Here is a 14,442-nt window from a genome sequence, read left to right on the forward strand (position 1 = left end):
TGTCTATAGGGGAAAATTGCAGGGAAACAGTGGCAGAGGTCTCAGTTATGGCACTGTGATGGACCTCATGGACACACAGTTGCTGGGCACTGGCTACAAGCTGTTGACAGTTCAACCCTTTTCCGTGACCTCCTTGTAAATAGTTTGTTGTGCATTGCTTTTAAATAAACTATATTATACTAAACTATATTTAGTCAAAATAAGAAATAATCGTCCATCTCTTTATTGTTTCTGAAAAAATTTCATATTTCTTTTTTTTAATAATTTTATCTATTGAGGTTCTGCTAGCAGTTGCAAATGTTTACATCCCCGTGTGTGTACAAAACCATTTTTGTCATGACTTTAGATGATCTTAACTGAACACGAACGAAAGACAGCAGGAGTTATATCTCACACACACAGCACATTTGGGGGGTTACATTACCACAAGTTTTTCTTTCAAATCATCGGAAGACACTTTTATTTTGAAAATATCCAGCGGACGCTACACGGCTAATCTCGCGAGATAAGTGTGATCTGAACTGTGAAATGTTTACTTTTCTACCATAAATCCCCTAGGCCAGTTCCTGTCTTTAGAAATATCTGTAGTTAGTAAACCACCAGGTAACACCAGCAAACGAATGAAAGGCGTGAGTCCCGGTTTCGAGTTGAAATGAAAGCTGTAATTCTCGCCGCCGGGTACGGGACCAGGCTCCAGAGGGATGTGCTGGCGGACGGCAGCGGGAGGTTCGCTCACCTGGCCGGGACTGCCAAGCCGCTGCTGCCGGTGGGACGGTGCGCGCTCATCTCCCACTGGGCCAAAGCCCTGAGCGCCTCCGGCTGCGCGGACTGCATCTATGTAGTAGTAAGTAGCTCAGTGTAGGCAGTGCTGGCAATAACAACCCCGTTAACGAAAAAGTGGGGACTCTGTTTTAATGTTTTTTTGACCTATGTTCAATTGAAAACAGTCCAAAGACAAGAAATTATATTTTCAAACTGACTTAAATACACAGATTTAAATGCCTGCAACACTTTAAAAAAAGTTTGGACAGGGAAAATAAAAGACGGGGGAAGTTGTGGAATGCTCAGAGAGCACCTGAAAACATCCCACAGGTAAACAGGTTAACTGATAACAGATTAAATTATGATTGAGTATGAAAAGGGTATCCTCAAAAGGCTTGTTTGTTCACAAGCAACTATGATCACTTTATGGAAAAACTGCATTGACAAACAGTCTAGCAGTTGAAGAACATTTTTACTGACACAAAAATGCAAGGAATTGATGGATTTCACCATCTACGATCCATAATATCATTAAAAGACTCAGAGAATCCAGATAAATATTAACATATAAGAGGCAAGGCTGAAAACAAGCGCAGAATGGCTGTGACCTTTGACCCCTCAATCTGCTCTACATTAAAAACGGACATGGTTGTATCAAAGATTTAACTACATGGGCTTGGAAACACCTTTAAGGAGTAGGCGTGTATAGTTAGCGTTAATAATGGCTTAAAAAGCACACACTGGCATTACATGCAAAAGTTACTTACAAAAGTAATAAAAATAATAATAATGATAGTATGCAGAAGAAAAAAATTAACATTATGCAGGATGACTCCATTAAAGTATCATGATTGAATTATTATTATTATTGATGCATTAACATGTTAACAATAAGATAACGATAACTATGTCATCAGGCTAATTTCATCTGCTACATATACTGTATGTTAGGTAATATTTAACATTGCATCATAGTATAAACCCAAATATGCAGAGCCAGTGTTACTGAGAGTGAATGAGCCACTGTGTCCCATCTGTCTCCCCTCTGCTCTCCTCTCCACAGACTAACGCCGTCTACCACGCCGCATTTAAAGAGTGGGCGTCACACTTCCCTAATGTCAAGATCCTCAGCGATCAGACGACAAGCAACGATGTAAATACAATTTTACCGTCAGCGTGACTTGTGTGACCTGTTTTGGCCCTTAGAAAGATTTTATTTTCCCTCCAACTCAAGTTAACTTTCTCATTCCTCCAGGGGCGTCTTGGTGCTGTGGCCTGTCTGCAACTTGCGGTGAAGCACTTCAACATAGAAGACCATGTCTTAGTAATTGGGGGGTAAGTTTACTGACTTAACATTGTAGACACTGCCATGCAGAGTTGTTGCTCAAAATACAAATGTGCAAGTTGAAGTCCTATTTCTGCCTATCTGATAAAAGTCCTTTTCCACCCATATCAGAGACACCCTCTTCAAAGAAGATTTCAGCCTCAGTGAAGTCAAACAGAAGTTTTCTGACCTCCAAGCAAAGTGTGACGACAGCTGTCTGGTGCTCTCATACCAGTGCAAAGAGGAGGGTGAGTGGGAAATAAGGCTTTGATAAAGACATACATTGCAGGATTTCCCTAAAAAAAAGACAAAAAGTCATAGTACAGTATGTTGAAAAAAAAGAAAAAAATTTAGTATGTCAAAAAAGTCACAGTATATTATGTTGAGAAAAAGTCATAATATAGTGTTAAAAAAACAAAAAAAAGTTACAGTATACCATGTTGAAAAAAATAATACCATAGTAGGTAAAAAAAAAAGTATAATATGTTGAAAAAGGTCATGCTCTAGTATATTTAAAAAAAGAAAAAATTGTCATAGTATAGTGTGTTGAAAAGAAAGGATAGTATGATGAAGTAATGGAAAAAAAAGTCCTAGCATTTCGACAAAAAGGCATAGTATAGTATGTCGGGGGAAAATAATTTTAAAAACGATATATAGGATGTCTAAATAAGGCATAGTATAGTATATTGAAAAAACTGTAAAAAAAAGTCATAGTATGTTGAAAAAAACTCACAATATAGTAAAAAACATTTGGCCTTTACTGTCACTTTCGCTGGCGAGCATATTTACAAAGAGCAACTGACAATCCTGCAAAGTATACTCTGAAGTTTAAAAGTATGGAAGCTGTCAGGTTTAGGGATTGAATCGAAGTATAAAATGTTAAACACGGTTGGGCTTCATGCTCACTGTTAGTTCTGTGTTGTGTGTTTGTACAGAAACTCATAAATACGGGATACTGGAAGCAGACAGCGATCTCCGCGTCCTCCGTATGAAGGAGAAACCTCTTCCTTCTGAGACAAAGTCGAGGAGAGCGGTAAGTTCACTGTCAACACTGAACATGTCCCGTAATGTCTGTCCACGTGGGAATGAAGATCTTTTAAGTCTTTCCAAAAAAGAGGCAGAGTCACCTGATGTTTGATTTACAGACTTTAGAGGGAAACCTTGAAAGCAGTCAGATTCTGTCTGTCAGTAAAGTCAGAAATACACATAATTCATTCCGGTCAGAGTCCTGATGCTCAGTCTTAACAGTGTAGTTTACATACATTATAGACGTATGGATTGTAAGCTTTTCTCCATCGCCTTATTAAACAAGAACAGGTAAATAAAGTCATCATGTGATCTCTGGTTGGTACTGGCTCATGTTTCACACTCGTAGACATCAGCTGACACTTAGAGTCTTCCCTTATGATCAAACGGTTTCTACCGCTTAAGGCAAGTTAGATACAAGACTTTCTATGTCACTCAGAATAAAATATAAATAAAAAGAAAAATGACATGAACCAACATCAGGATACTTACGGACAAAGTTGCTCAAATGTTTATTGTATCTTAAAACATGACCTTTTTTTGTCTCATGGCAGAAACAAAGGTAAAACAGAGCTGTTCTTGGAAATTTAGTGATTCTCACTCTGCATGTGTGAGGTTAAAAAACATTTTGCACAAAATACACAGAGCCTTGTATGCATGGGGCTTTGTTCTGGTTTCATGCTGTGAAATCTTGGTTAAATAGCCAGTTTTTCTTTTAGATTTGCACTTCCTTATGTTGTCCAGGATCCAGACACAGATAGCTGAAGAAAGTAAATCTTCTGCTCTGAGCATCCTGGCTGGAAACAAACTAGTTTTTTTGTTTTGTTTTGGGTTTTTTTTTGTTATAGTAAAACTGATTTTATTTTTTTTTTCAACAGGCATTCGGTAAATTATATTTAACACACAAAAAAGATGTCAATTATTTGGGGATTTTACAATATGTCAGGACACAACATCCTTCATTTCATGTCTTTGAAGTGTTAAAATGTCTGAATTGATTTCAGACATTTTAACACCATCTAAGGTGTTAGACGATGAATTTAATTTAAGATTTTAATGATCCGTTGGAACTCTGGATACTCTGTCACGGCTGCTGCTTTCTTCGGTTTGGTTTCTGCTTTTGGTCATCTGTTTGGAGTCATTGTCATGTTGCTGGATAGCTGTTAAAAAGGCATTTAAGCTCTTCACTGCTCACCAGTGTGTATGAAGGTTACTAATATTTCTATATGACACTAACAAACACTCAGCTGATCATTCCCACTTGTTTTTCAGTGTCCCTGTTTCTATGCGTTTTCAAAGAAAAGCCTTCCTCTGTTGGATACCTTCCTTGAGGAAAAGAAGGTACATTTAATATTCAGTCATCCTGCATGTAATGTGAATTAAGAGTAAATTATGTGTATTAATTTCACTATTTTGCTTAACTTTTTATTCCCACAGGAGGCACCTATTGATGAGAAAGACGCCCCAGGAATCTTTGTGTCTTGGCTGATTCCAAGGTACGGTGTGCCGGACCTTCAGAGGGCCAGCTTTCACTCCGAAAAATTACCCAAATCATTGTGTAATCCTGCTGTGTGACAGGCAGATGGTGCTCTCTTCCGTTTGTGGCTCTTTACTATGATCGCAAAATATGATTTGGATTTATTTTGGTGTTTCTTATATTTTTCATATTTGTCAAATTATGCAGATACTCAACCAAAACTTACATATTTTAAAATCAATTGTCAGTGTATTTTTTAATAATTAAAAAGTATTTACTTTTTCTTTTTTGTCTTTCAGGAAGCCAGTATACATTCATCAGATTTCAGGGCGTTTCGATGTTGGGAACTTGCCTTCCTATGTTGAATGTGACCTTTACTTCAAAGAAAAACTTCAAGATGTGGAGTCGTACATGGTGTAGAGGAAACACAAATGGACAAAACACCATATTTATTGTGCCATGTAAAAAAAAAAAGTATCCAAGGCCAGCACAAAAAAAATTAAATGTGAACTCTTTGTTAACTTCAAGAATCTGTAACAGTAAATCAACAATTGTTTTGTAAATATGCCTTTAAATATTAATTGTATGTAATTTTCTAATGAATATTTTCTATTAAAATTTTTTTTATATTCATTCAGTGTGTGTCTACTCGGTGAGGAGTCTTGTGCATTTGTCAGAGGCTTTTTCGTGGTTGTCCTCCATCTTTGCGATGCGGGAGCCAAACTGCATGGCTCTCTTGGGCAGGACTGCTGATAGGCCGAGGCCCAGCTGCTTCGCCGTCAGCCTCAGGAGGAGTTTCTCCCCGACACCTCGAGGAAGCGTCAGGTCTGCCTTCTCCCACACGGGCAGGGAATTCAAGTAGCTCACCACGTCCTCGTCCAAGTAGGGAAATCTGAAGATGCCAGAGTTACATGTGTCAGATATTCTCATTTGAGTTCATGTGCCACATACAGTCCTGGCTGATCTCAGGTCAGACCGGTGTGCTGTGCAGTGTACTTCTGGGGATGTTTTGGTCCCCACATTTTGCTGCGGAGTGAGCGCTCTTGACTTTCACACTCCTCTTTGTTAAAGGGAGCTGCTGACATACAGGCAGCGACACAGAGGGAGAGAGATCTTCTGCTAAGAAGCGGTGACTCTGCATCTCACAGCGACTTAATAATTTGTTTGGTGTCTAGTGTCTGCAAAAAATGTTGTTTCACACTTCCGATCCGCCGTTAGCTCTGTTAGCTTGTTTACTATATGATATGAATGCATCTGTCATGCTGTCGTCCCGCTGAGCCTGTTATCCTGTAATTGTCGAAAATTCATATTGAACAGCCAAATCTGATTAGATGGATATGATTCGGAGTCGGGTACAGCCCTAGTTAGCAGCAAAGAAGAACAGCAATCACACCCTCTGAGCAGCGTGCTAGATCAGCTGCCATATAACAGACGATAAATGGTTGTTATTGCCATGTTATGCCACTGTTACTGTTTAAAATGCGCTGTAGACACTTATGTTGTATGTCACGCTAAAGCAAAGGCTTCTGTGTTAAACGTCACACCCGCCACGCCTCTTTTTCTTCTGCGATGCCGGCATGCAGTTGCAAATGACACACTGGAGAGGCATGATGCCACTATTGTTTCGTTCTGTGTAAAAATGTAAAGGTGGTGCAAACAGGGTTCCTACAGCTTCAGACAAATTCAATTTTAAACCTTTTCAGACAATGGTATGGTATTAAATGGTATTGGACATGGTCTGAAATTGAAGGCCAAGTTTACAATAAAATTTAAGCAAAAAAATCTGGGTTTCCCTTGAAAAAAAAGTTTTGATTAGTCATTTGAGTGGATGTGGTAAATGTGTTGTGGGTTCCTCTCTCCTTTTCGACATGACGGTAATGAGAAGCATTCTGTTAATTATTTCAAACTTTTTTTTATTTCAAATTTTGAGATTTTAGAGCACAGCATAAAAATTTTTTTTAACAACTTTTTAAACATTGTTGACAGATTGATTTGAGACTTTTTAATACCAGTTGAGGCCTTATTTTTAGATTATTGAATTAAATGCCTTTTAAGACTTTTTCAGGATCTGTGGGAACCCTGTGCACCGAACAGCGAAATCTTTGTGTAAAAAAGAATTTGTCTTTGGTAAGAAAAGAGCTCCAATTAAGGCGGAACTGTGCTGGGAATTATGTGGTCACTGGACTTCTTAAACCAGTACGAATTTTTTTAAAAAACACACCTTTTTAGTTTTAACTGTTGCACAAACAAAATATACTATTTCAAGCACCTTCAGAATGTAAAACAGGTAGCACCCTTACCTAGCCTCTTTCCCATGGTCACCTATCACTCGGTCATCTCTGCCCAAATTCCTGGAAGGGATCCTGCTCAGCTCCATGGCCAGTTCCTGGATCAGTCCCTCGTGTCCAGACATCTTGAATCGGACTCTGTGTCTGGAGTAACCTGCGAGCTGTTCATCTGCTCCGATTCCCGTCAGAATCACCTGCAGTCATGAAGCAGCAACACAGAGAGCAGGTCAGCGTGGATGTTGAGGGATGGTGAAACATGTCAATTTAGATGTCTAAAAAGAATTCTCAACTGCCCCCCCAACCCTTTATTTACCTGATGTGCCTTTTTACAATTAATATTATTGTTTTTATTATTATCATCATCATCATCATTTTTATTTTATTTATTTATCCCTATTAAATAATATCTCTTAAGTATTGTTTTATGAATCTGGGAGATGCTGTGCTCTTTTGTTGTTTTATAACAATGGCAGTAAAAAACTTTTGACTTTGACTTATTTTTGTTTTATTAACACTACGACAAAAATGCATTTGAGACTTGTTATTTTTCACCCTACTTTCCCCCCCCTGCACTCCCGTCTGTAACAGTCTAGGGGGCATTTACATCAAACCCCCTGCATTAGTCAAATGTTAAAGAGAAGCATTTGTCGTACAAAGTGCAAAGTCTGACGTTTGTACTTGTACCTTTGCAGTCGATGTGAAGGGCCTCTGCTCACCGTCCTCAGTGATGAACCCCGTCCCTCTTGCTGCGAACCACACAGCACATCCGATGCTGTCATCGAGCACCGTATCCAGCGGGTGGACCAAATGACAAATGCGCTCCTGGCGGATTTTCTGCAGCTCCTCCTTCGTTATGTTGATTTCAACAAAATTCCACCTTCTTTCAGGATTCAGGTGTCTTAATTCCTCGAGGCCGGCTCGTCCAGTGATTCTGTCTGGAACATCGAAGGGGCCGTATGTTTGGGAATCAGATCCATCATTCTTGGATTCTGTGGGCTTATTTTTGTGCTTTTTGGGTTTCTTTGCAGACTCTTTTTGAGACTTTGGCAACTGTTGCTTGAATGCAACATTGAAAAGGTCTATTGGTTGATGAGCAGGTATGTGACGGTCCGCTAAGGTGGCCAGGATCATTGAATCGATACCTCCTGAAAAAAGTATGGCAATACTAGCACTGTTGTTAGAAAAAGAGGAGTCCTCTTGTACCCTGAACGGCAAAGACTGAACACGTCGCCTTACTGCCTCACTGAGAACATGAATAAGACGATTCACCTCGTCATTTTGCTCTTTGCTCGCAAGCAGCTGCTCCAGATCCTTAAAACATGAATGTGAGTTTGGATCAGTTTCTGTCTCATTTAGTGACTTTGGGATGGATGTGTTAAGGGGGCACACGGGCGAGGTGAGTACAAGTCCTGGCTGGTTCATCACAGCAGTGCAGCCGCTGGGGACAGACTCCAGACTGCAGCTTGAGACAGGATCAATTCCTCCATGAGCCCAAGGATACACCTCAAACGCCACAGAGCCAGCTTCTGTAACTGCCTTCAGGTCAATACGATACACACCAACTGCTGGGACTTCTTGCCAAGCAGCCTGAACAGGTCCAGAACTCTGAGCTGCCACAGAGGTCAGAGTCATGCGGTTTTCATCCGCATCAAATTTCCACAGCAAACTCCGCCTGCCAAGGAAGTCTCTGCCAAACCAGAGATAGTCTCCAGCCTTTTGGTAGTAAACAAACCCCCACGGGCCCCGTATAGTGGAGAGGACTGACAAAATCTCTGATGGGCTGTTGCAGGATGAAAGCCTCTGAGAGACAACAGCAGTGTCATTTTCCTCTGGCATCACAGGGAGGCCTCCAAAAATCTCCCCGTTCCACACCAGGACATTCCCAGCATTGTCCTGAACTGGCTGAGGAGTGAGGAGACCTCTCATGTGAAGAACGTGAGCAGAGAATACACACTGATAGCAGGGATTTGTGCCTCTGACTGTTAGATCCTGGCTCCAGTTGGGCCCTCTTCTCCTTAAATGTTCATGAACTGTTTTGTCCCACTCAAACTGAGCGGGCGACAGACTCAGCAGACAGAAGATTCCGCACATTGTTGCGGTTGAAGGTCAGTCTTACAGATCCTGCAGATCCTTTTTCATGTTATCCAGTTCCTCTGGAGACAGGAAATATTATGTGTTATGTTCATCTATTACATGATGCTTTGAGATCAAATCTTATTTGTACAGCCTGAGTTATTTATTAGTAAGACAGACTTACTTCTGCATGAGCTCAGTGTCTGACTTCTGTCTGCCAAGAAGAAAATGTTACTGTTCCTCTGCTGGACGTAGACTTTCTGGGAAAAGAATACATTCAAAATGCACATTAATATATGCAGACATGCACATGTTCATGACAGAAATGTTTTTACAAAAAGGAATAGTGCACAAAAATGTTCTTAGAGGTCCCATATTGTAAAAAGTCAGACTCCCATGTCTTTTTTCAATCCTTTGAAATCTGGATCAACATCACTTTTCTTTTGCTGCTAGTAGTCACACTCTGAGCACATTGGTGCCATATCCTTCATAAATATGGGAAAAAAGGCAATGAGTAATTTGTTGAGAAATGTACCACAAATTACAAGAAATTAGTCTATTTGGGAAATATGGGGAAAAGTATTTACAATTATCATCACAATTACATATTTTTTCAAATTATGTGACAGAATTCTTATACTTTTTAAAAGCTTTTCCAGGTCATTTACTTTGTGTTACACGTTAATTTTTAATGGTTTTTTTTGCCTTTTTTGTTTATAATTTATGCAAATGTTTTGGGTCATTTCATCTTTTGTTGCTCAGTGCCTTCTTTCAGTGTTTTGGATAGAAATCAGGCCAAATTGCTCAGGTTTCAAAGGATTGATTTAAAACAGGTATAGGTGCTATATAAATACTGTAAAAATATCAAAACGCTCAGTCAACAGAGAAATGCCTACAGCCCATATTCAGAAGCTGTGCCTTTCAATGAGCCGTCAGGATTTCTGTGAATTTGTGATGTCACAACAACAGGCTCCTTTATAAACCATTAATCTTAACCTTAAAAAAAGGTCCCATTGTACTTTTGTTTTGCAGTGTATGTAAAAAACAAAGTGTTTCAGAAAGAGGGTGAATTCAGACAGACAGTATTAAAAAATTAACCCTTTGAAACCTGGAATGACATCAATTTTCTTGTGCTGGGTTCAGATGCCTTAAATAAATATTTGAAACTTGAGTAAACTGGTTTGATTTCTTTTGAAAACATGGAGAAAAAAAAGGCAACTTGGCACAAAATGTCCCACAAATAGTAAAAAAGATATTAAATTAAGTTACTTGTTACTTTTTAATCACCATTTCTAGAGCACTGCCATGGCTTTTTTTTTTTTTTAAAACATCCCGTCTAGTTTTTGGGGATAATGTTATAGGCTTTTTTAAAAATGATTTTCCATTTTGCCAATTTTCAGGTAGTTTTCGTTAACCTAAAAATGTTTTTACTAATTTTGTGCTATTTTGGGGTCACTTCTTCTTAAGCTGCTCAGGTTTTGCTCTTTGCTCAGGTAGAAACACAAAATTCAAGTATGAACCCGAATATTAGCATAATATGGGGACTTTAAAAATACGTCTTGCAAAAAGGCTTCTTCTCATAGTTGCCAGGGCATACTTGACGTTACATTTAACTAAATTCAGAACTATGTCAATTTCAGGCAAACTTCGTATGTGTTTTCTTTAACACAAGTCTACTCACCCTGCTTTTCTTCAGGTTGGACAGCTCGTCCACAACAACCTTCTGCTCCTTGACCTGAAAGTTAGAAACATAAATTATTCCACTGACCTGATAACATGGAAACTTTGCAAGCAATAATTTTATATTTATAAGAGACAAGTGGCTAAAGGTGAATCCTGAGATATCATGTATTTACACTAAAAAGTTTCTAAACGTCCCAATGAAAGAGTATGCTACATGTTAACTAGCTAATATTTGAAGCTATTTCCTTAGCCACCTGCAACATGTTACGGCTAACGCTACCTTTTTGTTCAGTTCCTCCTTCAGTGCAGACTGTCCTTCATAATTGTCCTCGTTATCTCGACTTTTCGAAGACATTTTGGTAAGAAATTTTCAATTTAATATAGTTGAGGCAATCTTAACCGGAGTGTAAACACATGCTCGATGGCTTTGAAAGTGTTTCCGGGTGCGGAGGTCTGTCTGCAACAGACTTCACCGCCCCCTGCAGGTGGGCGGTTCAAACATCCTTTTCCCCATGCATAAAGGCTGCTTACAGGACTACAGCCAACAAGTTAATGCGCTATAGAGCATAATTAGACCCAAATTAATTAAAACAGTGGATAAAGTCTCTCCAGAAAGCACAAATGAACAAGAGTAGGAGGTATATTTGATTTCTTCTTCCATAGTACAAATACTTTTAGATATTCATTAAGATAATTGATTGCAATTAGTGTAATTCGCATATATTTAATACATTTGAAACCATTTATTTCAACTGTAAGCAAAACTAAACGATTATGTTAAACTAAATGTCAATGGAAGAGAGTGGAGGGGATTGTGCAAAACAGGGGTGGTGATTCAATTATTATTTTAAACACTGGGGAGGGAGTTATGTGTTTTGATTTTTTGGGAGGGAAATTGTACTTTAAATAGTTATATTTATTTTAAATACCAGCAGAACCTGTTTTGTTTTGTTTGTTTCTTTTTATCTCCAAAATCACACCACTTATCATAGCCAGTTTAAAATATGGTTATTTATGGTGGAGGAAGGGTCATGAATTTTGCCCTTGTCACTCAGGGAGGCTCAAGGAAAAAATATTTGTGGCTCCGGGGAGGGTCAACTCACACTACTCTTATGGATAAAGTACAGTCCCTTAATAATTTTGGTGTTCTGTGAAGTTCAGCATCATTATACATCTTACAGTCTGCAGTCTTTTGTCTAAATATTCATATTGTTCTCCTCCTTTCCTCTTCCGTTTTTCGCATGTAATCAACTCTCCCAATTCCCTTTCTATCTTTCTGAAGCATGTAACATAAAGTCATTAATCTTTTAGAGCATTTTAGAGGTCAACCGGATTTCAATCAAAACAAACTGCCCACTCAATGACAGCCCGGCATTTGCAAAAACATCCTACTTTTTACATCACAGTGGTATCTGCTCTTTTAACTCTCAGATACAATTGATAAAAGATAAATGGTTCCCAGAGCATACACTCTGCAAAATACAAATATACAATAACAAGTGTACATTACTGTGCATAGAGATTATGGACTGACTGATTACATATACATATTACATATATTGATATTTGGGAGTTATACATACTGTATAAACACATGGAAAGCCATATGTACATCTACTCACAAGAACTCCACCAGACTTGCATATCATTAAGCTGAGGTGGAAACAGTCACAATGAGAACACGTTAACTTTCCGGACTTTCCTACTGTGAAGCAACCGTGCTACGGTGTGAGGGCCGTCATACGTCAAAGACTCAAACAAATAAAACTTGTCTTGTGTCAGCCGGTTCCAGTCATATGAATTTAGTCCTCATGTTAATGTTTCCACCAAGGTGGAAAATTGACCCAGACGATGAGAGAAATAAGGAAATAACAGTAACAATAACAGTATCACAAGGGTGTGGTAGGAACAAAACTCTAATATGAACTGCAGAGATCACTGATGTCATTAGAGTCACTTTAAAACCTAATTACAGAGATATATTTTATCTATCTTTATTTAAATCTACAGGCTAGCCGCTCTGTGAGGCTATACTTAAACACAGCAGTGCTTTGAGCTCAATGCTAATATCATCATGCTAGCATGTTTACAACAATGACTATAATAATGCCACCATCCAATCAACTCGGAAGTCGAATCTTTCCGACTTCCAATTTGAAAAAGTGCACTGGAACGGCCGCTGAATTTAGAGTTCTGACTCGGAAAGTCGTAGAAATGAATCTAGCCCGACTTCACCGACATTGGCTCATCTGACGTCACACAGCAATGGCAGCAATGGTACAGTAGCGTTCGTAAGCTATATATACAGTAGTATATAGCTATATATAGTACTAGTAGAAGGCAATTTGTTTGAGAATATAAATACAACGAAATTAAATATATAAAGGCATTTTACCTTACACATTGTTTCCTTTCATCTTCTTATTTTAAATATGCCAGAAGGCTGACATTATCAGTGGGTTTTTTTTCTTGCCCACTTGCAACAAGAACATTCCCTTGTCATAGACCGCCATTTTTATGATACTTTTAAGATACTTCCTACCCTTCCGACACGATACGTCTGGACCGCTCTGAAGTTGGAGGTCGAAGTTTTCAACTCTGAAAGATCCAACTTCCGAGTTGATTGGAAGGCAGCATAACATGCCAATACTAAGCAGGTTTAATGTTTATCATATCAGTTAGCACGTTAGCATGCCGGCATATGGTAATTAGTAAAAATAGAGATGTCATTTATATTAGCATCCTAGGAGTCCTAGAACCTATAAATGAGTTAGCATATCAGCACCTCTGGTTCCCTCATCTCAAAGTCAACAGATTTTTTGAATGGGTTTTTGGTCAAGTCAAGTCAAGTCAAGTCAATTTTATTTATAAAGTCCATTACCACAAAACACTGACTGTCTCAGAGGGCTTTACAGCATATAGCATCCCTCTGCCCTTAGAACCTCACATCACCGAAGGAAAATGGTGATAATGGTGATAAGCCTTAAATAAGGTCTGTGGTTAACACTAGCTTGTGAGACTGTCATATTTTACATCAGTAAGTACCCCATTCCGAAATTCTGAAGCTCTTGTGTGTCTTTAAAAAAAAAGCTGGTTGCTAACAATAGTGGCTAAATGAGACTTCAGAATGTCAACATGCCGAACATGGTTTTTCAGCCTAGCTGTGGTGTCAATGTTGATGCGGTGGAGTTCATTTATAGCCTAATGTTAGCATTTCAGTTCTGGCAATCGCATTTATGCTTCAAAATGATAAAAATGTAGTGTTAATTTTTTAAGCTTATCTTGCTAAACAAATAAGCTTATATTCTGCAATATACATTGCAATGGAAAACAAAGCCATGCCTTTCTGTCTAGGAAACCAGAGCAATATTTACTACTGGATTGGCATCGTTTCTATGTTTATTTTAAATGGGATTTTGGTTAGATGCTACAAATAAGGTCTTTAGGTAGCATAAGTTTAAGAGACTTTAATGTTTTGTTCCATAAGATAAAATACTTCCATCAGTAAATACTCCACTTGTGAACTTTAAAGCTTTAATGTGTTTTTGAGAAGGTAGTAGCTAACAAGTAGCTAAAGGAGACTACAGTGTCATCAAGCCGAACATGGCTTTACAGCCTTGTTGTGGTGGTGACGGTTGGTTTGTTTATAGCCTTCAACATTAGCTTTATAGTTCTAGCAATTGTATTTTGGCCTCAAAAATCCTAAAAGTGGTGTTCATTTGTGAAGATTATCTTGCTGAATAAAATGTGTAAGTGACCTACAGAAAAACTTCACAGTTGGGGCACACATTAAAATGTTTACTTGTTGG

At 38.6% G+C, this 14,442-nt stretch overlaps 3 protein-coding genes across 3 annotated transcripts; 1 reads left to right on the forward strand and 2 right to left on the reverse strand.

Moving 5' to 3' along the window:
* The first annotated feature begins 475 nt into the window (after positions 1-475).
* LOC121949608 (uncharacterized) lies at positions 476-5,222 on the forward strand. The gene is made up of 8 exons (XM_042495347.2): positions 476-844; positions 1,826-1,915; positions 2,018-2,097; positions 2,219-2,334; positions 3,022-3,119; positions 4,385-4,453; positions 4,550-4,608; positions 4,889-5,222. The coding sequence occupies exons 1-8, from the start codon at positions 653-655 to the stop codon at positions 5,007-5,009; spliced, it is 825 nt and encodes a 274-aa protein (XP_042351281.2). The 5' UTR covers positions 476-652; the 3' UTR covers positions 5,010-5,222.
* Positions 5,022-8,968, reverse strand: asnsd1 (asparagine synthetase domain containing 1). Its single transcript, XM_042494538.2, has 3 exons — positions 7,562-8,968; positions 6,890-7,071; positions 5,022-5,481 (listed from the first exon to the last, which is right to left on the reverse strand). Exons 1-3 carry the CDS (start codon positions 8,966-8,968, stop codon positions 5,235-5,237), a joined length of 1,836 nt encoding a protein of 611 aa, XP_042350472.2. The 3' UTR covers positions 5,022-5,234.
* Positions 8,891-11,106, reverse strand: asdurf (ASNSD1 upstream open reading frame). The gene is made up of 4 exons (XM_088082931.1): positions 10,914-11,106; positions 10,632-10,685; positions 9,135-9,210; positions 8,891-9,030 (listed from the first exon to the last, which is right to left on the reverse strand). The coding sequence occupies exons 1-4, from the start codon at positions 10,986-10,988 to the stop codon at positions 8,990-8,992; spliced, it is 246 nt and encodes an 81-aa protein (XP_087939057.1). The 5' UTR covers positions 10,989-11,106; the 3' UTR covers positions 8,891-8,989.
* Between the last annotated feature and the right edge of the window lie 3,336 nt (positions 11,107-14,442).

The sequence above is a fragment of the Plectropomus leopardus genome, chromosome 10 (assembly GCF_026936395.1).
Source record: "Plectropomus leopardus strain MGB_pleo_1.0 chromosome 10, ASM2693639v1, whole genome shotgun sequence".
NCBI lineage: Eukaryota > Metazoa > Chordata > Actinopteri > Perciformes > Serranidae > Plectropomus > Plectropomus leopardus.